This window comes from Dermacentor silvarum, chromosome 9 (assembly GCF_013339745.2).
Source record: "Dermacentor silvarum isolate Dsil-2018 chromosome 9, BIME_Dsil_1.4, whole genome shotgun sequence".
Classification (NCBI taxonomy): domain Eukaryota; kingdom Metazoa; phylum Arthropoda; class Arachnida; order Ixodida; family Ixodidae; genus Dermacentor; species Dermacentor silvarum.
The window spans coordinates 124,876,968-124,902,937 of record NC_051162.1 but is presented as its reverse complement, the minus strand read 5'-3'; the positions used below and the strand labels follow the sequence as shown (position 1 = coordinate 124,902,937).

Here is a 25,970-nt window from a genome sequence, read left to right as displayed (position 1 = left end):
ATGAAGATACTAGCATCAATAGTTGTAAAATTCCGTTGACCAATTCTACACGTCAGCGGACGGTGTCTTGTACTCCGAGTAACGGTTGATTCCATGCTGAAGTTTTATTCCCACATTTGATTATGGCCCTTCCACAACAACAAATTTAAATGTGCAATGAATGGTTTGAATTGCTTTTTATTGTTAGAGGTTTATTTTTGTCTAGGAAGTTTGATTACACGTGTTTCATGCTGTGAGTTTACTGTAGGTGCAAAAACCTAAACTGGCATGTTTATTGCCTCTGCTTGCTCTGACAACGCTACAATATGCGGATATTTCAGAGGCTTGATAGCTGTGAAAACAGCACGTTTTGTGGTGTAATTACCCTTAAGGTCTCGTCGGGGAGCTACAAAAGGACTAGGAAAGCCGGCTACCGATGTGTCTTGCCTATATGGGCGTGCTTAGTAAAATATCAGAGGAAACTGGTTGCTTAAGACAAGCAATATACGTCTCAGTTTGTCTCTTTAGTGCGACCTTCCAACTTGCTGGAAAACTAGGAGCAATGCTATAAAACGTGCAAATAACCGCATCTCTGGTTATTCTCTGTTCTACAACAGTCAACAAACAGGCTATATTTACGAGCATTTGATGAGTCAATGTCCCGTTTTGCGCAGCAGTCGGTGACTTAGCATGAATGGTGGGGTGCGGTGTACTGCCAGCTCCGTCATGAACATTCCTAAGGAAAGTGCAAGACCTAGGACCAAGGAAAAGTATGCTCCCTGCATATCCTCGAGCCGGTAGGCGGCGGCTTCATCAGGATCTTCGGCGTAGCATCTTGACGCGTTGAATATGTATGGTTGCATTGGCCTAAATTGGAGCCCCATCTCGAATGCTCTCCTGAGGCTGAAAAAAAAGACAATTTTGGTGTAGTTATCATTGCTTCTTTTTATTTCATGTGTTGTATATGGGCCGCAATGACGACGGGCGAAAAAAAAAGGTAATTTGATGTATCATGCATCAAAGAAGCGAGCTCAGGTCCCATAACACGGGCTCCACAGAACAAAGCCCGTTCGATGTCAACAGCAAATATAGACAGATGACATTTCTTCTGAGCTTGCAAAGGTGCTGCATGTATTAGGTATCGTCATAAGGGCCTAGTTAAAGTCAATAATCGAGCATGAAAACAGCCTGCAAACATGACCGGACGGCAAGTCATATCCCCTGCAGACTCCTCTCTTACATTATGGTAATCAGTTTGGACTCCAACTCTAAATTGTAGTATCTCTTTGAGGCAATCATCCCTCAGGAAGTTTAAAAGCGCATTTGCGCTTAGCGCACAGGTGGCGCTAGCCCACGGGCTAACTACGCACAGTAGTCTATGGGTCGAGTACGTTCCTTCAATGTGAATCAGTTGCAAAACTACATTAAATGCGCCGTGTCCTTTCACTGGTTGCGCACAGAGTACAGTGGTGATCTTATATGTTTCAATTCGAACAGCGAGTATTTGTATTGGCGACATTAAGAGGGACATGGTGTAAACATGCTTTATTACACCTGTGGAAGCCACACGGCATTGAGAAATTATCAGACGGCATTCCATAGGTAAAAATAGGTCCATACAGCTGCTCCGAGTCAGTCTACTAAACACGCTGTCAGTGCCAGGCAAAGCAAGGCACAAGACCTGATATGTCGCACCTAGCGAAAGATGTCTCTGAGTCTACAGTTTTCAATTGGACAAAGAAAATGGGAAGGACACTTTGTTTGCTGTCACCCCGCTAGTAAGTAGTTCATTTCTGCTAAGCGAGCTGCTTATTAGTTTAAAGGAAATCGTATACCAATCTAGCCTTATGTAGTGTTATCAACTACCACAAATTTAACAGGGAAGCCGGCTTTTCTAATATCAATGCGCTCCCAGGGTGCGCCGTTACCTTACCATAAGTGTTAAACTGAGTACTATTGCATGTTCTCCGGAGTTACGACAGAACAAGGGCGTGGTAGGCCCTTTAGGGTGTGCCCACGAACACACAGCTATGATTGAGAGGACAAACACTCGAGCCATCTATCTTCAGTGTAGGTGTTTTCATTCAGCTAACCACAAATTTTGCGACTCCAAAATGACAACGTGTCAAAGCGTAGACTATAATTACGTTTATGCGCAGCAGCGTGGAGCGTTGTGCAATCTGTGAAGTTCTCATTTTCTTGCGCCGCGAGGCAGACAACCTCAAAATAAGGAGCAGTAAATGTGCCGTTCGTGCAGTTTTCTTGCTACTGTGCCTTAAACATGCTGGGCAGCTATGCAAATGACCAAGAGAAATTCACTGACTGCAGGTTCAACAGCGGCACTCCGCCTTAACTTAGGCGATGGCGCAATTCGCGGATGCTCGCTTTACAGTTTCACACAACTGCCTGATCAGTAAATCGAGAAGTGCCATATTTTTCGGCTTATAGTCCGACCCCGGTATATAGTCACGGGGGCCGATTCGGGCTTAAAATAATTATTTTCTTGGTTAGTCCCCTCTTTCTGTATAGTTCGCAGCGATGACCTTCCACAGAAATTACGTGATTTAGCTTGTAGGCAACCAGCAAGCAATACGCTTGCAATACTTATATTGTCAATCAGTAAAAGCCTGAGTCACTTATTACCTGCATATAGGAGCCAATAATAAAAGCCGTGAAAATCAATGTCGTTGGGGCTGCCAGAATAAGAAGGTCGAGAATGTCGTATTCGATTAACGGTTCCATGATGTCTGCATCGCGTTAAGAATCTTAATTACTTGCGTGTGGTGGACTACATTGAACTTCAAAAATGCTATGAAGGTGCAGCATTCACTCGCATATTGTCATGGTGTTTCCTATTTTGCGGTGTATAATTCATACACCCTAAGAACATTCCTAGCAGCCAGAAGGAGCCGGAACTATTGCTTGTGCACAACAAGGATCATTGAGGAGCTGATTTTGATTTGTGATTTACCACGGGAAACGTTCGCAGGGGCAGTCTGGCTTCGTCATCTTCAAGCGCGTCTCCGATCTTAAGAAGTAAAATTATGTATAGTCTGCACCCCGCGAAATTTTTACTTTTAAACTTGTATAACCCGTGTACAATGATGCGGAAAATGCAGTAATACTTAACACGGCATAAAACAGCATGAAGGTAACGGTTGAGATGAGTGTTTCTTATTTACTTTTTTTGTAACGCTGGAAAAATCAAGTCGCACAGGATGAATGAGACAACGGTGCTTCGTACAAATTTATGGTAGAACATTCTTGATTAGTAACTGTTACTCTCACATAAAATAAGAAACCATGTTGTTTCTTATGCTTTATATGTGTTGGCACCAAATTTAGACGCAATCCTAAAGGGAATCAAGGTTCAGATAAAATAAACAATCACAAACAAAACATATTTGTAAATATCGCGTACCACCATTTTACGAGGTTTCTTTAGAATAAAGACCTTATAGTTCAAGAAACACTGAGAACTGCAAGCGCTACTGGCGAGATTTAGGCGATCGTAATGGGAGCGATGAGTGTCAGACTGATCTGTGAAGTTTTGTGCGTAACTGAAATGCCTTGACGGAAACAGCAAGACAATGAATACTGCATGCTAAGCATTTAATTGGTGTTTTGATAATTAAAGCCTCGTGCAGCCGCATATAACGTAATAACGGAAAAGTAAGGACTATCATTTCTAGCGGATCAATAAAAGATTTGATTTTGTTATCAGAGGCCTTTCTTTCGTTGCACTGTAGATGTTTTCACAACTATAAACATCACCTATTCCGATTGTGTTTTTTTTTTTTTCGCTGCTGCAGAAACCAACCACACATCGCGTCTCTCCGTACCTGAGGCAAAGCGAACGCCGAGAACGTTGCAGATCGGACGCGAGAAGGGACACTATCGTCCTCAATCGTTGCCTCCGCGGCAAACCATCCGACACGCTCGCATTAATGGGCAAGGTCCCCGCTAAGCCACAGCGAGCGAGCTACACTTTCTCGCATTCTCGTGTACATCCCCACTAGAAGTTATACAGCCACTCCGCCACGCACAAAGAGGAATTCCTGAATGCATGTGCATAGGGCCGCCCAGCCTAAGGGGCGGCACATGGGGCCACCCAGGTCGCGCTGCACAAACGGGAATTCCTGCGCGGCGACACAATCGCTCAGGTATGGTGAAACGCCATTCCGCTTCTATAGAAACATATTGGATATGAAAGCGGTGCCCCTCAATTCCTGCCATTCTGCATAGCTCTTGGTTACGTACTGTGTCTTTATGGTCCGCTTGACGTCTGGCTTCAGGCCCCTCCTCAGCATCATGCCCACGGGCTGCAGGTACAGGCTCTGACGCGCCCGCCTGAAACTGCACTGGCCACGCCGGGCGTAGCGCACGGCCAGCGTGGCATCCTGGAAGTACCGCTCGTGCAGGACCACGTGACCTCCGCCCTCAACGCGGTCAAACACGTCATCCAGCACTGCTCCGGGAACAATGGAACCTTGGACAAGTACCACTTGGCGTTGAAGCTTTTTGAAGAAAGGAGTTTTTGGTTTCTGCATTGTAACAGAGAGAGAGAGATAGATGAATATAATAAAGAAAAAAGCGGGGAGGGTAACGAGACTAGATTATCTGTTTGGTTACCCTGAGCTGGGGGTTGGGAAAAGGTGAGAACAAAGCTTAAAGCAAGACAGAATGGAGACCGCTAGTGCGAACCTTACACAAGCGTGCAAGTCGTACAGTTGTAGATGTAGTGGTTCGCACAGACTGCTATTCAAAGAAAACGCAGCACCTCCAATGTTGATTCCTCTTTTGATTACTATCATTACTGCCACCTTGTCCGCAGTAATGATTGTGGATTACGAAGCATCACCCTCTTCCCGGGATGCCATTGCAGCAGCAAGTGTATCGAATACGTACATTACGCTTTGAGCTAAAGTAGCACGATGGTTCTTACGAGGGTCATGGAGATCGGTAAAAAAATTTGCTAACAAATACCTATGAAGTAATGCATCGATTATTGACCACCACCCAGTAACCTGATGAAACTTCAGCCAGGAACCGGTCCGCTCCGCTGTGTCTTTAGCCTTGCCCACTAGTGTAAGCTTCCCCAAATTTGTTCTGCAGTCAGCGAAATTTCTCCTACAATACGGTGTGAAACAAACGAATTATAAACAGTGTCATATATAGCAACGTAAAGTTCTGAATCCACTTCAATGGTTTTGTTTAAATGTCCCCTTATCGAAATTTCACGGAAGCCTACGTTATTCTACAGTCAATAGCAATGGTTTGATGTAGTAATAAAGCAGTAATAAAACCATCCGGCTTAATATTTAAGTTCTCTAAGCAGCCGCTTTGTAACCGTTGTCTGACGGTTTTCGTGTTGTAGTCTACTTTCTGAATCGCTCAACACAGCGCATGATCACTTCCATATTCCATCTCCCGAGTTTTTCTTTTCATTTTTGTTTTGTTTTTGCAAACATATATTTATTAAGGCTACTGTGAACAAGCTTAATTGATTATGTAAACTTTCCACGTCCTAATGAGTTAAACAAGTTTTACTTCACTTCCTGTAAACGAAAAGAAATTAAAAGCTGTGACCCAGTTTTCGGAACGAATTTGCATGCCACTAAAGCATTTGTGTGTGGCCTTGTCGATGCGTTCGAAGCGTACCGAAAAAATACGGATTCTTTTAAAAAGAATAACGCAAAATGCAGAGAATGGGTGTCGTTCATTAACGAGTGGATTATATCTTTCTACTTCATAGACAAATATAGCAGAACATATCAAAAGAAATGATGAAATAGATGGTCCTCTATCGGTGTAAAATTGCCCAATTGCTAAAAAATGTGAATATCTCCATAAAAGCCGAATAAGTTTAAATAAATCAGCAACTAATTAAGTTCTCCAGGCAACAAAGTGCTTTTGTCTGACCCAATTATTCCAGCATACTATTTTCTAGCCGGAAAGATTCAATGCTGCTCGAGTGGTTATGAAATCTTTGAAAAATTTTTCTCAATACTTTTGCAACTTGCTCTTGCGTACGTTACAATGACAGAATGCTGGCTTGTGTGGCTCATAAGTGTTGAAGAGCTTAGCTATCAATAAAGACCTGACTGCTTTGTGGGATGTGTTTCTTGCTGGGTAGCCTTTCATTTTGTCTTGGTAATCCCGTATCGAACCCACTCGCTTCATCAGGACGTAGATGCAATGATCCAGGACCGCAATATAACGGGAAGTTGTCCTTTTCCCTATCACGGACAGTATACTATACAATTTGGTGACAAGGACTCCACAGGTATATATGACACTTAAAGGGCAACTGAAAGAAAACACTAAATCAATTCAGAAGGTTGAAATGTTCTTTGAAAACTCTATTGTCGTTAGTTCGAAATTTTAGCTTGATTATAAAAATAAAAAAGGAAGGTCTAAGTTTCAGTTCTCAATTTCGCTCCAAATGCCCAACGCTGGCACGTCACTGTGATGTCACAAATTTTAAAGTTTTTTTTTTTTTCACATTTAAGCCGCGTTGGTTCACCAAAACTCCCCGACACTCGCCCCATTCAATCTTTGGCTCCCTTCGAAATCAATGTAGTGTATCATTACCACCGGAGAATTAAATAGGCCCTAGATGACGCTGTCGGAATCTATGACGTCACAGCGAGCAGGCGCGGGACCTTTAAAGAGGTGCGGCCACCCGCCTTTTGTTATTGTGCTTTTTCTAGCTTTATCTATTTATTTATTTAACACCACTCTTATCGGGGTAGGAGTGGCGTTTTTGACACTGTAGAAGGGTATCTCACTGTTATAGAAAGAATAATATTTCTCTTAGTGCCTCTTTAAGCTACCGGTGTCGGATCTACATTTTTTGCTGTAACGAACAGCGCCAACAAAATGATGAGAGTAGACGAGACAAGACGCAGAAAAAAGTGAATTGTTCCTAGCATGACAAAAAGGACAGAAATTTGTCACGACAGTATCGACAATCGACGTGTATCGATGATTAGCTTGCTTCGATGGACACGCATCGTGCAGAGTTTGAACAGGTTACTACGCATGTGCCTAATGTATAGAAACATTGTTTGCACTTGTTACAGATGAGCTATTAAATGCCTACAAATTATTCATTGAGATTTCTTCAGTTGGAACAACAGCGCTTCGCCTTAGGTCGTTTCCCCTCATCATTCAGTTTACGCTGTTATATTTGGCATAAGTTACCAAGATGTCCGTTCGTGTACTCCCTCACGCCCCATGTTTGCATTTTAACATAATAAGAGCGGGTGAGATGGGCTCCAAGTATGAAAAATGATTCTTTGACTTGCAGAAGTGTTTGCCTACCGAAATACGGTCTTCCTTTTCATCAAAACATCACCAGGTTTTCATACCAAAAGCAAGCAAGCACCACGCACCGATTAAAAGGGGAATTCGTATAAGACCTCCACCTCCAGGTGGGTGTGTAGATGAACTGGTGAAAGATGCAGACAATGTTTCCAGAAAGGTTGCGGAAAAACTGAAGGTAAGCAGGATTGGGTGCGCTCTTCTCAAGGTCAAGTAGTCACCTAGCTCGCTTAGTTTTATGCATCCATTGCTACCTAACCTTTTGTCTATCTTAGTTCGATCTTAGCTTTCGTACAAAAAAAAAAAACCTCTTTCACTATATTGTACCATTACTTACGCTTTCGATGACTTGGTTTTTATCAATTTATTCCCGGCTTATTTCCACCAATATTCCTATCGCCACTTACGTATCTTGACGGCTGACCAGTTAATCATATATCATCTTATAATCTCAGCGCTTCTGGAAAGTGGACAATTACTACGGGTCTCGCTGGGTGAACATCTTGGCATTCCATTACGATGTACCATGTCGTTTCCGGACTTTCTTCTCCAGCACATAAATGCCTTATCTTATGGCGCATATTTGCTCTGCTATCTTGTTGTGGTTAGGCAGGCAGCTCAGGCGTTAAATAGCAAGGCGCCCTCCTTTGCGTCATCACAGACTTTCTCGATTTTTTACGTACCGTGTTTGTCAAACTCCAGGGTATGTTTTTTTTTGCTTCGATCCTTTGAAACTGATTTACCATCAGTGATAGCACATCCCCCTAATTTAACAATGTACTTTAGGTTTACGTGTTAATGTGTCTAATACGTGTGCCTGGTATGATGAATACCGCTTTTGAATTATGTCTTTGTGCTTGTGTTATGTACTATGTGTATTTTCCTCCTCTCTGTGCCAGTTCATCTCAATCCACATCGCAGCCTCGATTAGGTGTTGAGCACAGTGTACGTATCGGTACTAAGTACAGCGTCTGGTACATGTTTTCCTCGGCTTTTGTCTCGCCATGTTCTAATGTACCTAAGGCTACGCTCTTATCACGTTCCACAGAGCTTACCTTAACTATTTAAACACGTTTGTAATGTTTCACTTAGGACTGCTTACCGCTCAGAACGTAGTCTTTGGATTGCGGTGGAAACGAAAAGATTGTGTGTCCCATTGAAGGAAAGGAGCGTGCTTGTTTTCCCACAAATTGGGGATTATATTTTTATTTGGCTCTGAAAGTGGGGCAGAAGGACGTGTAGCGTCGGTTGACGCTGAAAAGGTTCAACCAATTTGTGTCAGTGCAACGTCACCTAACGAAAACCAGCGCAGGAAGATTTATTTTGATTGTGGACAATACTGTATTGGCGGAAATTGTATTTTATGCTATTCTTCTAACTGTTATTTGTGGGACAGAGTAATTTATTCCTTGTTTGCAGCTGGAACAAGCTGAAAAGTGGCGCCACCTTGTGGAAACGAAGGGATTCATGGTGAACGGAAGGGTGAATTGATGCATAGCCTTCGAGATTGCTAACAAGTCGAGCAATCAGTGTTGTCGGCCTGCGTACAGAGTTTTAAGAAGATACTACTATGAAAAAAATATTCTGCTTTAAAGATCTCTACTCTGGCTGTTACTACTCTGAGATTTCTACTCTGCCACCGCCCGATCAGACACTTCGAATGGTAGGCTTTCTATTACGCTAGAAAATAGAAGGTGCTCGAAAAACCGTAGTCGGTCCCTTTAATGAGTCGAACCCATACTGAAAGAATATCCTTGAGTGTCGGCTCTTCCTTGTGTGGAGTTTTTTATCTGTGCTATTAAAATTACACTCTTACTTTTGTTCCAAGTATGTTGTACTAATAAGTGGAACATTCTTATCTTGTTCCGAATAGGCACCACTTGGTATGTGAAACCGCATTTTCAAATATACAGCACTTGCATCGTGGAACCCTATTGGTATAAGATCAAGAGTGTGGACGTGGGCATCATTTACTAAAACTCCACTATAAATTTTCTGAACCTGAGACATTTCTTCTTACAGTAAAATACGTTTCTTCTTAACCCCTAAGTGCCAAAATTAGAAAGCCTTGGCTTACAATTTTTATTGCCTCATTTCTTCTTGATATTGAGAAATGCGTACGAAATAAAATCTGAAGGCGTTTCTCCAAAAACTAAGCGGGATACAGTAGGTCAAAGATGTTGAGCTGCCGGTTAAAGATAAATGTATGGTCCAAGAATGGTGCTTGGTACTTACTTGCTTTAGCAAGCTCAATGCGTGTGCTTAAGACGCATCCTCTATGGTGATAAAAAATAGGTGCTTGCTTACTTAAAGGAAACAATTTTAATAGTGGGGAAAATTTGACCACCATGTGCGCTATGACGAGATTGACGATGCCTGTGCGTTTTTTTTTTCGTTAAAAGATGTGCTCCTGATGGTCGACATTATTGTCAATATCACTGTTGAAAAGGCAAGTAAATAAAGGCAGATTTAAAGGTACATACTAAAATTCAGATTTTTTAGTTCTTGCAGTTGCTTTTGTTATGTGAATATTATTATTGAGGTGCCGTTTGAAAGGGCAATAATGCAATTATTTGGAAATGAGTAACCGTCACCATTACGGGGTGAGAAAATCTCTTTAAATATTGATTTAAATAAAGAGGTATCTACCGCCGGAGCTCACTCGCACCATTCACCTTCGGCAAGCCCCATCGTGTGCATAGGAGCCCAGTAGAAAGAAGTGTCTATTGTAGGAGTGCTCACCATGACGAAGTCCTCAAAACCAGTCTTTCTTTCCACGATAATCTTGAGCTTCGGAAATCTGAGCACGTCGTCAAGGGTGTCCACGTGATCTTCGGTGCTCTTCACGAGCATGGTGCTCACGAGACGGCTGCTCAGCAACGTCACCAAGATGATAAGAAAAATGCTCCATGATCCGAGCAGAATCCTGGTCGAAACGTTTGTCACTCTTTCGTGCTTTGCTGCGAGAGAAAATTATTTGTCATTGCGTCACCATTCTTCGGTACTTCATGCATTTTCTGGGGGCTGACAAGGTATGTTTGTCGCTAACCATTTTCCCACGTATACCTGAGTCGCTGGGTAGCCCATTGTCGCATGGGTAGCGCATTGGACTGTCGTGCCGGGGGAACAGAGTTCGCAGCCAACCACCGGACTAACTGGGTCACTCAGTACGTGGAAATGCGTAAAAATATGGAACTCACTTAAGCTTCGCCTTTAAGAGTCAAACGCGATAGCATTCAAAGATCTGTGAATGCTTGTTAGACTTCCCGGCAACTGCAGCTTTCATTTTTCTCTACCTTAGCCTCTGCGCGCTGCTACCGTTTTACGCTGCCGAGGAGGAGAGCGCCATCCGGATGGTGTTTACGCAAGTACCCAACCCGGGCGCGCCGCTATTGTATGGTAGAAATGCTGGAAAAGAGGTTTGTGTTTGAGTTTCCTCGTAACAGAATTGTGTTTTATCGTACATTCAAAATACAATCCGACGCTATCATGTCTGTAGGTTGTAGTCAAGTGGTACTTTACGATTTTTCTGACCGATTATACTATGAGAAATTCAATTTCGTTCCCTAACGCCTCCGCGCCACGCGGAGGGCCTGCGTGGTCGGGATGGTTAGGGATGATTTTCTCCCCCATGGACGCCGGCGCTTGCGCCGACACCGACGCCGGGTTTTCTGCAACACGGAGCCCTTAACGCTGTCGCGTTAATATGCGCGGCACGCTTCTCTCATCTCAAAGGCCACGTGTGGACTTCTGGACAGCCGTCACTAGATGGCGCTGCGTGTCCAGAAGTAAGCACATGAGAGGAGCCCCGTTGCCAAATCACGTGTTTCTCAGCATGCGCACGCCCCCGCCGCGCCATGCATTTCGGAGGCCACGAGCAGGTTTCGTGGTGCCGTCGCTAAGTGGCGCCGGGTGTTCTTAGGAAAGCGCGAAAGAGGAGTCCCACTGAAGTACACGCCTGATACATAACACCTTTCGGCAGTGCCAGTACGTTGGCTCACGAACTGCCACAGTCGCTGAGCGGCTATGGTGTTGCGCAGCGGCGGCTGTGGCTGTAGCTGCCGCGTTTTGATAGGGGCGAAATGCAAAAACACCCCTGTTCCCTGTATTGGTGTCACGTTAAAGATCCCCTGGTGGTGAAAATTAATTCGGAGTCTCCCACTACGGCGTGCCTCATTTCAAATCGTGCTTTTGGCACGTAAAACCCCCGAGATCATTCTATTCGTTGTGCCGCTGTATTGATTCAGTGCTAAACTAATTACTGTCGACAGTTATCCTGAGATGGGTTCTGCCGTTTTTTTTAATTATTTACCAAAATTTAATTTATTTATTCTGTAAGTACTGTAGCCTCTAAACTGAAAGTTCTTGTAGGGTGAGGCAAGTTCTTGCAGGGTGTAGGCTGGGTGGAGCCCATGCGAATGAATCGGCTGCTTCTGATTGGTCTCCCCAGTCAGCCGCGTGCGGTAGGCTCTAAAATGTATCACCGAGGCCGATATTTCGCACGAATATATATTGTGACACGCGTACAGGCGCCGGCGGCACGCCACGCGTGTTTTCCGCTAGCGTGGATGTCCCATTGCAATGTTCCACGTCACAATGACTGCCTCAAGCACATGCGTTTTAGCTAGCTTTGACAAGCTTACCTGGACTGAAAAAAAAGAAGAAAATCTCAACAGAACATTAGGCGACAGCGGTCTTATTCTATTACTGCTCCATCATATTAGAAATTTTACGTGCGTGTTTGTCCGTCGTGTGTGCGGCTTGATAAGTGAAATGTCGAACAAGGTACGCCATAAACATCACGTCATCATCATGACCAATGTATTCCTCATCCTATTTGGATGCACTGCAGGTTGAATGACTCTCTTAGCCATCTTCGATGGGCAATTGGTGCCAGCTTACACCAAATTGTCGCTGCAAATTTTCTAATGTGATCGGAACAGCCAGTTCTCTGCCATCCTCGACGGCGCTTTACTGGCCTGGGCACCTATTCCATACCTCTAATAGCGCGTCTGTTATAGGCCCTACGCATGGCATGCCTTGCGAAGTTTCATTTCCACCACCTAATGTCAAATAGGATATCATCTACCCCCTTTCTAAGCCACTCTGATATCTTCTAAGACATTTAATGTTAATCTCCAAGCTTGTGCGTCCTGTCTCAGCACCACAAAAATTAAAATATTGCACACGTTTTCTATGATAGCAGTAAGATACCGTTCATGACATCGTAATACATGCCCATTTTAATGTTTCTTTAAAGGGGTACTGACAAGCTTTCTCGAATTTCTAGGAACACTTTCATTATACGCTTATCGCACCTGAAATACAGAGAATTACCAATACAAAGTTTGGGAAGCACCTAAGGGTTATTTATTCTGATACTAAAGTTTGTCTCAGAATTAACGACCTGGCGTCATCGACATTACCGTGACGCCATAAAACATAGAGGAACTACTGTAATTTGCGTGGCTGCAAGACTCTGTATGTTGGTGTCACTCATAAAAATAAAAGGAATGTTGAGCGCGCTTCTTTAGGCTGCAACCGAATGTGGAAGCTGCAGCAATACCGTGAAAAGCAGGAGTCAGTGTGCTGTGATTTTATGATGCAACCTCCTTCCGCTTACCTAAACTAAAACAATAGTTTCTGTAAAAAGTAATACAGTAAGTCACTCAAGACACTCTAGTGCGTGTCAGTATTTGTTTAGGGTCGAGGAGGTTCGGAACGACGTCTAACGTAAAAAAATGCTATCCAAAAATGTCATGTCAGTGTTTTGCAACTTTACAATTAAATTCACAAGAAATACCAGGATGAATATTCACGTGTGCGCCATACACAGAAATGTGAAGCCCTTGGCAAACGTAAGAAAGGTTGCTAGGTTAAAATATTTCTGTCAGCTCTCTGCTCGTAACGAACCTATCTTTGTTCAGCGTGGCTCCGACGCAGACGCCTGCACGAAATCAGCTAATGCCTGCAGCGTCCGACGTAGCGAACCCTGTTGAGCCGCGTCTTTATAATTTTGCTAACACTTACTGTAGTTTTGTGGACATTTTTGAGGGTTCAAATCTGTCCGATTTCATTTTTTATTAACATTCATCGGAACGACAAAGAACACTCAAAACCTATTGTATGAACCCATAGCAACTATGGCTATAGTAACGAGTCTCACAACAATACGGACATTCAAAACATCAGTATGTAGCAGCAGGTCAATATATTTCACTCAATTCCCAGAATTTTAAGAATATCCTGACTGAGTGAGAAGGAAGAACGTTAAAGAGAGTCTGGTAGAGTGCCACCTAACATATGACAATTTTTGTCACCCATGCTTTTTAGAAGAATAGAAAAGAGTGTCCATATCAATTTTCCCTCTATCTAAACTTAATAAGCCGTGCCTACCTTTTTTAAAACACCGAGCTGTCCTCACCTTACTAAACCCATAAATTTATTCTACTCCTCCCTGCGGACGGTGGTGGAAAGGGAGCTATGCGTATACGAGAGCTGCTAAGGAAAGCAGTTGGTTCCCTGACAAAGACAAGTCCCCTTGCCTCCAGCGTCACCACTTGTTCGACAATTCTTGATAACACGTGTATGTCTATTAGGGGTTTTTGATTTCTTTATCTTACGATTTTAAAGAACTATACATCTGCATTCCCGCTTTGATTATGTATGTTTAATGTACGGGGGTGATAAAGATTAATGCATTACACGCAATAGGCACTAATCTTCTTACCTGCCATGTACAAGTGTACTTAGCAGATTTTAAAAGCCAAGAAAGGCGCATGTCACACATTCCACTGAATCCATGAAAATTGCACAATAAGTGTGCTGCATTTAGAAGACACTGCAATTGTTTTAACGAGTATAAAAATTGGGCCTTTCCGGTGCGCACCTATGACGACAGCGTGAAATAACGCGGACGGGAGGCGTTCAGTGGAGACAGGCATGAAATATTCAGTTAGTTTTGTTTCAGTGCAAGAAAATCACCCCTTAAATACGTCGTATTTGCAAAAGTTGCGCCTTAAAATCGCCGAACTTTTCTCGCGTTATGAACCTTCACAACGAAACTAAAGAAAGGCTTCCCTACGCTAGGTTACTTATTTCCGCTGTTTTCGACTGAAATACAAACAAAAGGCAGTTCTGGCTTTTCACCTTCAAAATTGGTAGTTATCTCAAGTGTAATTCAGTGCTCGAAGGTATGTGGTCCGGAATCATTCCTGTGCATTTTCCCATGATGCCAAAACTAAGGGTCATACGGTCACGGTTAGGCAAGCGAGGTTGTGTTAGCCTTGCTCTGTGCTTATAGCCTTTCGCTCAACAATCAGAAATAATGTGAAGACTTTTATTGCTGGCACTGTTTTGAAGCTGTTGAAGAAGGAGTGGTGGGCTGCGTACCCATGAACAAGGCGCATAAAAATTCCTCTTAGAGAGCACATTGTGAAATTTTAGATCAGAATTGCCCACCAATTAACAAAAAGAGGCAGCTTAGCCGAATATGTAGGTGCAGAAAGCCTATTTTGCAAACGAATATGCACGAAGGTATTTTTCTAGTGTCAATTTCTCAAACAAGGCGAATTCCATCATATGAAATGTACATTTCTACATTAATAATGCCAGTACGTTTAGGCTCCGGCGATATGTGGAAAAATTTTTGCCAGATATTTAATACTTACCTAAGCAGAACAGCGTTCCACATAAAATTATCGATATGAAACGTCTTTTCTTATATCGTTAGGTGGGCCGTAATAAATACGCACAAAAGTAAATATGGAGAATGCTCTTTCAGTGAAAGAGCCATCGCTATCCGGAACTGTGTTTCACATGCCTTTAACTTCTACTCGGGGCCTTGTTTCACGGGCCTCTACCTGATTAGATGTTCAAATATTTGAGACGATGATCCGTACACTTAAACGTGTTCCGGATAATTAGTTCAGGTATTTGGAACATTGTTCCAGATAACAGTGCCTATTACGCTGGCACGCTGATTTACATTTGCATTATTATGCGTATTTAAATGTAAATTATTCCTACAGACAAGTATAAAACGCCGATCTACATACTCCACGATGGTATGTGGAAGGCCGTTACACTGGGGTAAAAGCGAAATATCTGAATTTTTTTTCACTGGTACCTAGAATTTCATTCGAAATACATTAAGAGGGCAGTGGCAAAGTGTGTCGGATACTTGTTGGGAAAACTATCAGCCTAGTTGAAGCGGAAGATGAACTCACCTGCATTGAAGAAATACGTGCTGCAAAGCCATAAACTGCTCCAGAATTTTCGAAGCATGCTTTCAGTGTTCTTCTCTTGAATACACTTGTCGAGGGTGAACATTGCAGAAATTACAAGCATAGAAACGAGCAGGCCGAACCACACCTAGAAAGGGATAGCAAGTTTAGTTGATGAGAATGAGTGATGTAGCAGTGATTAACTTTACAGTTTCACTGTCTGGGTTGAACCATATCGGGATGAAATGGCCGATCGAGTGTGGCTTCGCATGTAAGCTTATCGTACTCCCGGCGAGATCCGTCGCCAAATGACTTTTCCCGGCGCAAAGTCAGGGATATGCTTAGCGCTGAGTCCCAATAATTGTGCGAAACGCCACGCTGTCGATTGTTATCTTTCTTTCGCGACGTCTGTCGCTCTACACTTCTTAGCTCGAGAACCTCCGCAATGCACCAAGCATTAATTTGTTGTTGTTACTGACAGCTTATGTAGTCAAGTATGAAAAGTAAAAGAGAGCGAAAGGCACTTTGTTATAGTAAGCAGAATTTTGAGGCCTCAGTCCGCGGCGCCACTTGCGGCATGCCAATCGGCTATCAACCGATCGATTGGCTAATGAAGCCCTCAAAATGTCTTCGTCGAAGGTGGTTGGCGGCGGTAGTGCCGAAAAGAACATATCCAATCCCCTCGTAGAGATAATTCACACTTTGCTAACTATTGTAAAAACTGTTATTGCGAACCTTTTTTTTTTCGTGATACTTTAGCTTTGTTTTCACACAGAAATATACTAACACGTGAAATGTATGTAACTTATCACATCAGAAAGCACGCATGTATGTGCATTAGGCAGCCATGTGTTGCACTAGCTAAAAAATAATTTGGTGTCCTAAACGCCACGTCCTCTCATTATATTTTTTGTTTGCTGTTTATAACTTCTACTGAATGATAAACCACGGTGCGGCAGATGCTCACTTCAGTCAGATGGTGCGCATACGTATACCACCCTTTTCAAAAACACCTGAGTGTCGTTTGTTTCAATATATCGCTGTATCGCAGTATCACTGCTGCAGTTCAACAATTAATTGGTCAGCCACTTGGCGGAAGTGATGGGTGGGAGTGATGTGTGCTTGGGTAAGGGGGGCAGGGTTGGATGATACTGACCCTAGGATCTGTGATGTGTTACGATAGTCACCGAAGTGACTATATTTAAGGAATAAATGTAGTTGATTGTACAAGCTAAACATGTTCCTTGGTGCGACCAAGGAACCGGTGCGGGCTTCGAAAATGTTTCTGCATTTTAAATCTTGACTTGGCCAGGGAGCACCGCTTCTACTTTCTGCTGATTTAAGATCAATGCTAATTTCTCATTTGGAGACAGCATGTGTATGTATTCGGGAGTGGGGGCGAGTGATAATGTCAGGGCAACCTGCGCGCAAGCAAATGAAACATTGGTTGCCCACTGACAAGGGTTTGTTGTTAGTGGTGTCGAAATGCCGAGCCGGTTCCAGCATGCTTACATTCTTGATGTCAAGTGAGATGTGCGGCACCAGACTCTCGTGAACATATCTCGCACAAAACATTCTGACATAAGGAGATGTACCATGACTTGGCACCTGCATACCATTTAGCATTCGCCCTTTCTTGCCCAAACCCACAAGGCGGCCTCAGGTACAAGAGCTAAATTTTCCATAATTCCAGATATTAGCCTAGGACACAAAATAAATTTTTGCCACAGGTCAAGAAAATATTATTTGCCGCCTACTACCACTATACTGTTCAGTGCAATTAAATCTCAAGGTGACAATTTTACTGTGAAAAAGAAGGTTGGTGTGCAAGTGGCCGAATTAGGCATTACGTTTTCTTTAAGACATACACAAAATAAATCACTATATTGATGACCGCCACACAAAATAAATTCCTTCTTGCATAGACCCAGCTGCAAATGACTTTCCTCAGAAATTCTAGCGCTACAAAGACTTGCACAAAAGACATGACCACTAACACAACCAAATTGCAAGTATACTAGCCGTTGTGCTTGCCGTTTTGTTAATTTGTTGATTACATTAACACCTTACGAAGCGTGACAGCTTCGTAAGGTGTTTAACTAATGACCCGGCGTCATGCTCCTGTAAGTTTCAGAGCACGCCAGGTGGAGATTACTGTGTACAACCTCACGCCAGAATTTTCACAAGCCTCCAACTAATCTCTTCGATAATAAAGGAAATCTGCCCTTATACCGAGTAAAAGAGTTGAAGTACCACTTTGTTAAGTCTGGTTTGCTCAACCGTTCGTGTTTTACAGCAAAAGTCATTAAAGAACCCTCGTTAGTTCCTCTGCGACCACAGCAACAAGCGATAAAGTTGGCACTACGTTGAGTTTGATGGACGTTTTCGGTGTAACGTCGTCCTCAGCTGCCACAGCCGTAAAGCACCATGCGTGGGACGGCTTCAAATTGCTGGAGCTTATCATCAGGCTCCGTTCAAATTTTAGCACAACCAGGCGTCTGCATCTGATGCCCTTATGGGGCTGTTCATCTCATATCAAGAGCACTAACGAAATATTATACGACTCGCATGTTCCCTTGCGCCATAACTTGACAAACGGGAACCCGCTACATTTTTGCCCAAGTCTTTTTTTCCTTTATTGGTTCTCTTCCTCCTGCGAATTGGTTGTCGTCCTCACTGCCGAGCATTTACATTGGCAGTAAAGCTTCTCTGATAAGCTGATCGAAATGGCACTAGCTGTTTTATCCATAGCACAAACCTGAGTGATGACACAGAGGGTAGGCCCATCAGCTGCCCTACGGGAAATCGGGGCAAGAATATCAAATTCAATTAGTAAAAAATGATTACGCGTTACGCGGAATAAAGTATTATTCCCATGTTATAACGAAGAAAGGAAAAAAGTGACAGGAGAAGACGTCGTGGAGCGTGCGTTGTTGCTCAGTTAATAGGATTGAAAAACCCCATCTTCTATACCCGCTTTGTGCAGGTTCTCGCTGAGTGATTGTTCAAATTTCGTTCGGGGCATCTGTACTTAAATCTTGGATCACAACATAAAGGTGGATGAGTCTGTAGCGTAACATCTTAGAAATGAAACAGTGTGAAGGAACGACGGACAATCTTAAATGTTAGACCCACCTCTTCACAGAACGCTTGTAGAGCTCCTGCTGTCTTTTATTTTTCTAAACGCACCCTTTTCACTCTAAACGCTGCGAATGTTTCCCATGTATTGGTTTTATTAAGCCTAGCTTCATGCACTATCGACTACGTAATGGCGCAAAGATGAGTCCATTTAATTTACGCCAGTGATGACCATGCAGCTTTTCACGTAGTCAAGTCCTCCCGACCCGACGACCCTGCAACAGACTGGAGCGTGCCTTCACTCGTTCTACTATATTTTACCCAGAAGTATTTTCGCACAGCACTTTGTTTTTGATAGGTCTGTGATAATGTCGGCCTTCCGTGCATCGACTAGCCATGGCTATTACAGCTTCGTGCTTTTAAAGTGTGCATTGTTTGATTAGCAGGCTTCACTGGCGCCGTCCAGTGCCATTTCCGCCACTTTCTGTTAACTGAGATTTGGTTAAATGGCGTTGCCTATATTTGAAAACAATCAACAGCAACCATAGGTGGCTCCCTACACGCCACTGTACCTAACTATTGCACCTAACTAATGGACTTTCCCTCTCCCGGCGTTGATTTCCAGTGGTACTGTCCTCGTTTTTTTTAAATTATTTCCCCGCTTTTTTTGTCTCACTTATTGCTAGAACGTAAACTTTATGCCTGCAGGCTACAAAAGAAAAAGCAACAGGTCGTCATCGTCATGATCATCAGATGCAAAATTAGGCACATTGTTACAGATGCAGAGCAAGGACGAGGACGGCGTGCTGCTGCAATAAGCTGCCAAGGACATTCTTGGCGGTGGAGTGAGAGGTTCTATTGCTATTGTTGTTGCTTAATTTTAGGGGCGAAGCTCCTTATGGTGGCACCCGTTCCGTCCCCGTAGTAGTAGTAGTAGTAGTGTGTAACCAGTCTGAGAAAAATGAGAAAAAAATTCCGAAGTTGGGTCCGTAGCGCGGAATCGAACCAGGGACCCCTCGCATACGAGCGCGCGGCGTTAGCCCACTACGCCACGAAGCGGACATGGACAAACGCACCACGATGGCTATAAATACCCAACATTAACGAAAGGCCGCGTTTCTAGTGCGTTTCTAACGCGTTTGTGCTAGCGCGTTACGGCCCGTGTAAGAAGCTGGTGTAAGACGCTGTGGCCTCTCCACCTTACCTTCAACGCGTTTCGAACGCGCTGCCCAAAGCGGTGGCAAGTCAAGTTCAAGTCGAGGAGCGTTTATGAATACGGGGGGTATACTCTCTCAGCAATCATGTGATGGCGTCGGCAAACGCGGTGCACGTTCCGGCATGTGTAAATGGATGCGTAAGACGCTGTGGCCGCTCCCCCTTACTAGAGAGTACTGCACGTTTCTAACGCGTTTGTGCTAGCGTCCCCTTAAGCGGGAGATCCGATGATTCCCTCCGGAGCTTCGCCCACTCATCATCATTCACCTCGTGGATCTGCTGTCATTTTTTTCAGTTAGGTTGCAACTTTTTAAATATTTATGTTGTTTTCTTCATTTGTATCCAAGGTAAACACAACCATGCAGTACGGTCACAACAGGCTAAATTAATAGACAACATGAAGTGTGATGCGTAACAGCTAATAACTGTAGCTAACGAAGTCTCGAGAAGCTCTGCACCACCTCATGATTCATTGCAGAGTCAGCGAAATTAACATTATCTTATCTCACATATAAGGTATCTTTAACAGAGCTCCTTTGCATCCGAAGCGCACGAACCTTTTGTATATTGTTTCAATTTGATGATAAAGCGCCTGGTTATAAAAAGAATATGTTGCTCGGCTAGCTGGTGCATGACACTGAGTAAGTAAGTTGTCGCACGAATCAGACAACCGTTGTCTATGCGTGTATTTTTTTAGTGATCGCTTAATTTGCGCAAGAATCTACCTATTTACTGCCGGACTATAACCTCTAGCGCCGGTATTTTGGAAGTTCCACACATTCTTAATTTGCAGAAGTCTATCACTTACCTCTACGCTGAAAGACGACGCAAACGCAAAAGGATCGACATATTTTCCAGGTTTCGGGGTCATGAAGTGCATTTCGGTGAAGACATAAGATGGCGTAATTTCTCCCATTTCCATTCTCTCCACAGTAGCCATCACTGGCCCCACAAACACGTCGCTGTCCTGTGGACCGTTCGAAATCTTCAATAGATCTTGATGTGTTAATGAATATATGAAAAGCACACATTCCTTCTGGTACAGCAGTTTTCTCGGTAATAGACTATTGTATGTTATCCCCATTATTTATATACAATTGACAGAAGCTCATGAATAATTCTGCATTATTAACGCTCAAATATTACTCACAACATTGGAATATGGGAATCAACACACAACCTCTCCCGTGTGTATATTTCATATTACGCGACACTCATGGGTAAAGAAATAAAGCCATATTTAAAAAATTGTCTCCAAAGTTCTCCAGGAAACTGGAGCCCAGAAGCAGGAAAGTTTAGACGAATAAAGCACGACCAAGAAGTTCTCAATACATATTAATAAGCATGAGCTGCGCGATGGCCATGAAGGGCTGTTTAAACGTTTAATCTGTATATGTTTTAAGTATACTTCAAGTGTATGAAGGCAAGTTGTTTTTTTTTAGTGATTGCCATTAACAGTAACTTTTAGCAGTCCATGATAACGTCCTGTACAAAAATCTGCTACAAAAATCCATTGAAGGCGCATACTTACACCTCGGGCAACGAGGCCGAGATAACCGGTGTAACTTTGGTTGAGCTTAAATCCCCAGATCGTTTCATTGTGGTTAACGACTAAAAGCCTGAAAAAAAGCGACAAAATTAGTTGCCGTATAAATGAAGCTACACAAAGCGTTGTTTAAGGTACAGAGAGATAGAGACAGAAAGACAGTTATTAAAGAAAAAGATGTACATGTATTAAAAGGCAACCCCAATAGTTTTTCATGTGAAGTGCCCAGACTAGATTAAATGTTTCGCTCCTTATAAGGTAGATCAGCAAGCTGTCATATATAGCTTTGCGGTGTTATGTGCTCCTCTTGGAAGAATGCAGTCGTTTAGAGTGACGACTGAGATGTGTAGCCCAGCAAGGCAGATTCTTCGCAGTGAGGATAGGCCAGGACATGTCCATAGCAGGTGGTGTGCTGTGGCTGGCGCACGCGTGGAGCAAGTTTCACGGGTAGGGTCAAGCGACTTGTGAATGTACTGGGCTTTGAATGCAGGCGTGACTGCCGTGCCGGTGCGTAGACGGCGGAGTGCCACGCGTTCCCGGCGTGGAAGCCCAGGAGGGTGGGGGTCATGGCCTTCGCGCAGAAGCCCTTGTGGAGCAAGCTTTCTATGCTGTCGGAGCTGTAGGTGAGCATCAACAGCGTCAGCGTCGACATCTTCTGCCGATCGGGCTGCAAGGGAAGCGGAGCTAGGAGAAGGGGGGGGGGGGGGGGTAAATTTGCTCCCCGCGCGAGCGAGTCCGCTCGCTCATTCCCTCCTGCGTCCATATGGCTCTGTGTCCAATGAATGTGCAGCTCAGTTCCCTTGTGCCGCAGAAGTGTTGCTTCTTCGTGTATGGCGGTTGCGAGCGGGTGTGCGTCAATCTCGCTTAGTTCGCGTACGGCGTCTTGCGAATCCGTGTATATGTGTATACTTTGCCTTGTGTAGAGGGCTGCAATGCTCGAGGTGGCCATTTCTGGCTACTTGACCAACCTCTACAATGGCTTGTAGCTCTACACCGGTCGTAATTAATGGTGTGCTACGAGTAGTTGTGGCTCCGTTGCTGCCGTCGATGTTCGTCCAGGCAGTACGGGCGTGATTCTGTGAAACAGCAGCATCCGTGTAAATGCATTGAGCTGTATTATCGTTAAGGATGGCTCACGAGCGTTTTTTGTGCTCACGAGGGTTTCGACGGCCATTCAGGGCGCAGGCTCCTTTCCCAAGCGTATCACCCCTGAAAGAAGCCGAACGCCAGGACCGGGTATACGCTTGTGCCCATTTGAATCAGTGGGTGCCCGGCGGTGGTGGAAATCGAACCCACAACCTCCCGCAGCCGAAGCGGGCGCTCTGCCGGTAATAGTAACGCCTCCGACTTTGTTCATTTCATTTCCTCCCACGTTGGTTGGAAGGGGGTGAACAATGGCCAACATGACGGCCAGATACGGCGCCGAAGGTGTTGGAGAACAGGAGCTTGTGGCTTCCGACCAACCTGGCCGGGTATTCTTCGTCCTGAAGACGTAGCCCAGGTGCTGATCTAGCCTTGGCTAATGCCTTCGCTAAATCAACGCTGCGATGAGCTGCTTCGAGGCGACGACGCATCGTTACCGTGGCTCGTGTGCAAGGGAAGCCGTACAGAATTCTCGATGTGATGAGTTTTTTTTTCGTCATTATAACGAGGGTGTCTTCTCTGAGGCCCCACTTACGACTGGTGAGTCTTCGGAGGAGCCCTTGCGTTGCTCCGCAGCGGTTCAGTGTCTGTAGAAGCAATGCCGTGTGGTTGCCTGTGTCCGATATAGTGAGTCCAAGAATTCTGATGTCCTGAACTTTTTTCGATGGGGCTTCCTTGTATTTCCGGCACATTTATTAAGGCTGCTGCTTCTCTCATCTTCTTTGGACCAAGCACAATATACTGTGATTTTGAGGGGGAAAGAGAGTCTGACTGCTGAAAGATGACACTATATTGTATCTAGAGCTGCTTGGATGGCTTCTTGCTGCCCACCAAGTGACCCTCCCATGGTCCATACTGTGATGTCGTCTGCATATAGTTAGTGATGCAACCTGTTTATCTTTACGAGATGATATGGGAGACGGTGCATGGCTATGTTAAAAAGAACAGGGGACAACACTGAGTCTTGCGGAAGGCCATGTGTGATGTAATGAAGCGGCGAGAATTGATCTCCTATCCTCACTCAAAGAGTGCTGTTTGTCAATAGTGACATGATGTATGTCACTATGCGACCTTCTAGTCCTATTGCGTGCATTTCTTGCAACATAGCATCTACTCCTACTTTGTCAAAAACTTTAAGTATATCAACGGTGGCTAGTATTCGAGGGCCTTGCAAGCGCTCAGAGGTTAGATCGTCGTGTATCATAAGGAGGCTGTCTTGCGCCAACAAGCTAGCACGGAAGCCTGTTTGCGTGTGATAGAGCTTTCGTTCAACTTCGAGGAACGAGTGAAGTCTTTCGCCCACCATTTTTTCCACGACTTTGCCCAAATGTGATGTTAAGGAAATAGGGTGAAGGTTCGTTGCTATCGTAGATGGCTTGCCTGGTTTGGGGATAGGAATGACCAGGGAATCCTTCCAGCCTTCCGGTACAATTTCGGTTTCCCATACATCATTAATAAGGTCGAGGAGGTCTGACATTCCTTCATCTGGGAGATTGCGGAGTGTCGTATATGTCAAACTGTCAGGTACAGGTGCACTTCTGCAATTCACGTTCACGAGTGCGTACCGCAGCTCGGCAATAGTGAACGGATGATCAAGCATACGCGTTGCTTTGGGGCTTGCAACTCATTTCTTCTTTGAAATTAGACTATCCTAATAAACCTTTTTTTCTTTCAGAGGGACTATTCATTACCATCTGTTTACACTAGGAGCATTCAGAAGTAAAAAAAATCTCGAACGAACACTCACAGAAACAAACATTCGTTGTCGATGTAAAAGGCAGGTACAGTTTTGTACAAAAGCTTTCATTTCTAAAAGCTCATAATCTTCTATTTAATTGTGATATTGCGTAAGACACTATTTTTCCCTGTGGTGCGTGTGTCATTCATTATGTATATATATATATATATATATATATATATATATATATATATATATGTGTGTGTGTGTGGTGTGTGTGTGTGTGTGTGTGTGTGTGTGTGTGTGTGTGTGTGTGTGTGTGTGTGTGTGTGTGTGTGTGTATTAGAAACTACCATAAAGTTCATATAAGACATCAACAATCCTGAACGAGAACATTTATGCTTTTTATGGATACGCGGGACCTAACCTGCCGTTACACTTTCTGTGTAACAAAAAGGTGTCTCTGCACAATGTTATGATTTCCAACAAATTAGTAGTAAAGTACGGGTGTGCGAATATTTCAATTTTCGACTACAAATCGAATAGTACATGCGACGGGAAGATTCACTATTTGGAGCCGTCGAATATTAGTTTCAGTTGAAGATATAAAAAATACAAACAATTATTGGAGTATCGAGCGAGGCAGAAAGATGGATGTAAGGGTTGTTTCGAATGAGGCTGCAGATATAGCACAGCAGTGGTGATTGCACAAAGACACCAGTACCTGAATGAACACGTGGGGCACATAACTTCGGCTCTATAATTTTTAGTCATTCAATTCGAATGGCTCGCTTTTAGGCAGTGTGTATAGAAATTGGTTTTAATGTATTATGTTGCAAATATCATTCCGTTTGCAACCATTTAAAACAATGTGCGGTACCGTAGTATAACACTTCACTCCTTCAGCGAGCGCAACACGTTACGCGTATGTGGTAACACGCCCTGTTCCCTTGTTTCATGCAAGTACATGCACTTCTTTATCACTTACAAGCTCCTTAGCTGTCCCGACATCAAGTCCTGAATACTAATACACGCTCGTACCTATCTATATAAGCCTGATCTTTTAACCAACTGTTTCTTCCACTGAATATGAGAAAATATATGCTCTTTGACGCACTACGCTTGATGGTTGTTTTTGCACTATTTGAACACGCGTGTAGTAAACTTCACGTGGAATCATGTTTTTTTAGCTGCTCTTTACTATGGTGCTGTTTGTGGCACGTGCCGATTGCTTGAAAACAAGAAGGGAAAATGTGCTTATTGCGAACACGGGCAACCACGTACTTTTTTTTCGTCGCTCTTGAAATGATCTCCATCATGGTGGCAATCGGCCCCTCAAGCACAAGCCCGCCAGGTGCAGGCGTGCTTATTATGTAGGGCATTACCTGCGATTGAAGGGTTTCGTAAACGCTTTTACAATCACTGTAACCAATATTTTTGAGGTAATACGTACGGCAACGTCAAGCTAAAAGTTCATTGGTGTCATAATATTTATGAATTACATCACTTCTTTGCCACGGGCGAACATATTGGAGAGCGTAAGTAGGTGGCGTGCAGATCCGCGCATGAGTAGGGAGCCTACATGCAACGCTGTTTGCATGTGGGCTCCCTACGCATGAGCAACGGCACCCCTTGAGTAACAGAAAGGAATCTTGAAGGCTATGCTTTTGCGGACTGCATGTGCCGGAAGCGATTGCAGGAGCCGGAAACATGCTGTGGTCGCCATCTTCTGACACCGGTGTCACGGTCAATTTTGATTTCGACCGGGCCCGATCCGGAT

General features: G+C 43.9%; 1 protein-coding gene across 1 annotated transcript; it reads right to left on the bottom strand.

The window, feature by feature from the left end:
- On the bottom strand, positions 1 to 25,970 carry LOC119464977 (ionotropic receptor 93a). Its single transcript, XM_037725833.2, has 7 exons — positions 25,475 to 25,970; positions 21,355 to 21,442; positions 20,632 to 20,790; positions 15,534 to 15,678; positions 10,048 to 10,265; positions 4,240 to 4,523; positions 1 to 882 (listed from the first exon to the last, which is right to left on the bottom strand). The coding sequence occupies exons 1-7, from the start codon at positions 25,570 to 25,572 to the stop codon at positions 633 to 635; spliced, it is 1,242 nt and encodes a 413-aa protein (XP_037581761.2). The 5' UTR covers positions 25,573 to 25,970; the 3' UTR covers positions 1 to 632.

Excerpts from the sequence above, each read along its gene's own strand:
- LOC119464977 (XM_037725833.2), bottom strand. The coding sequence starts at position 25,572 with ATGCCCTACATAATAAGCACGCCTGCACCTGGCGGGCTTGTGCTTGAG. Across the intron at positions 10,266-15,533 it reads CACGTATTTCTTCAATGCAG|CAAAGCACGAAAGAGTGACA; the intron begins GTGAGTTCATCT and ends TTTCTCTCGCAG. Across the intron at positions 4,524-10,047 it reads GTTTTGAGGACTTCGTCATG|AAACCAAAAACTCCTTTCTT; the intron begins GTGAGCACTCCT and ends GTTACAATGCAG.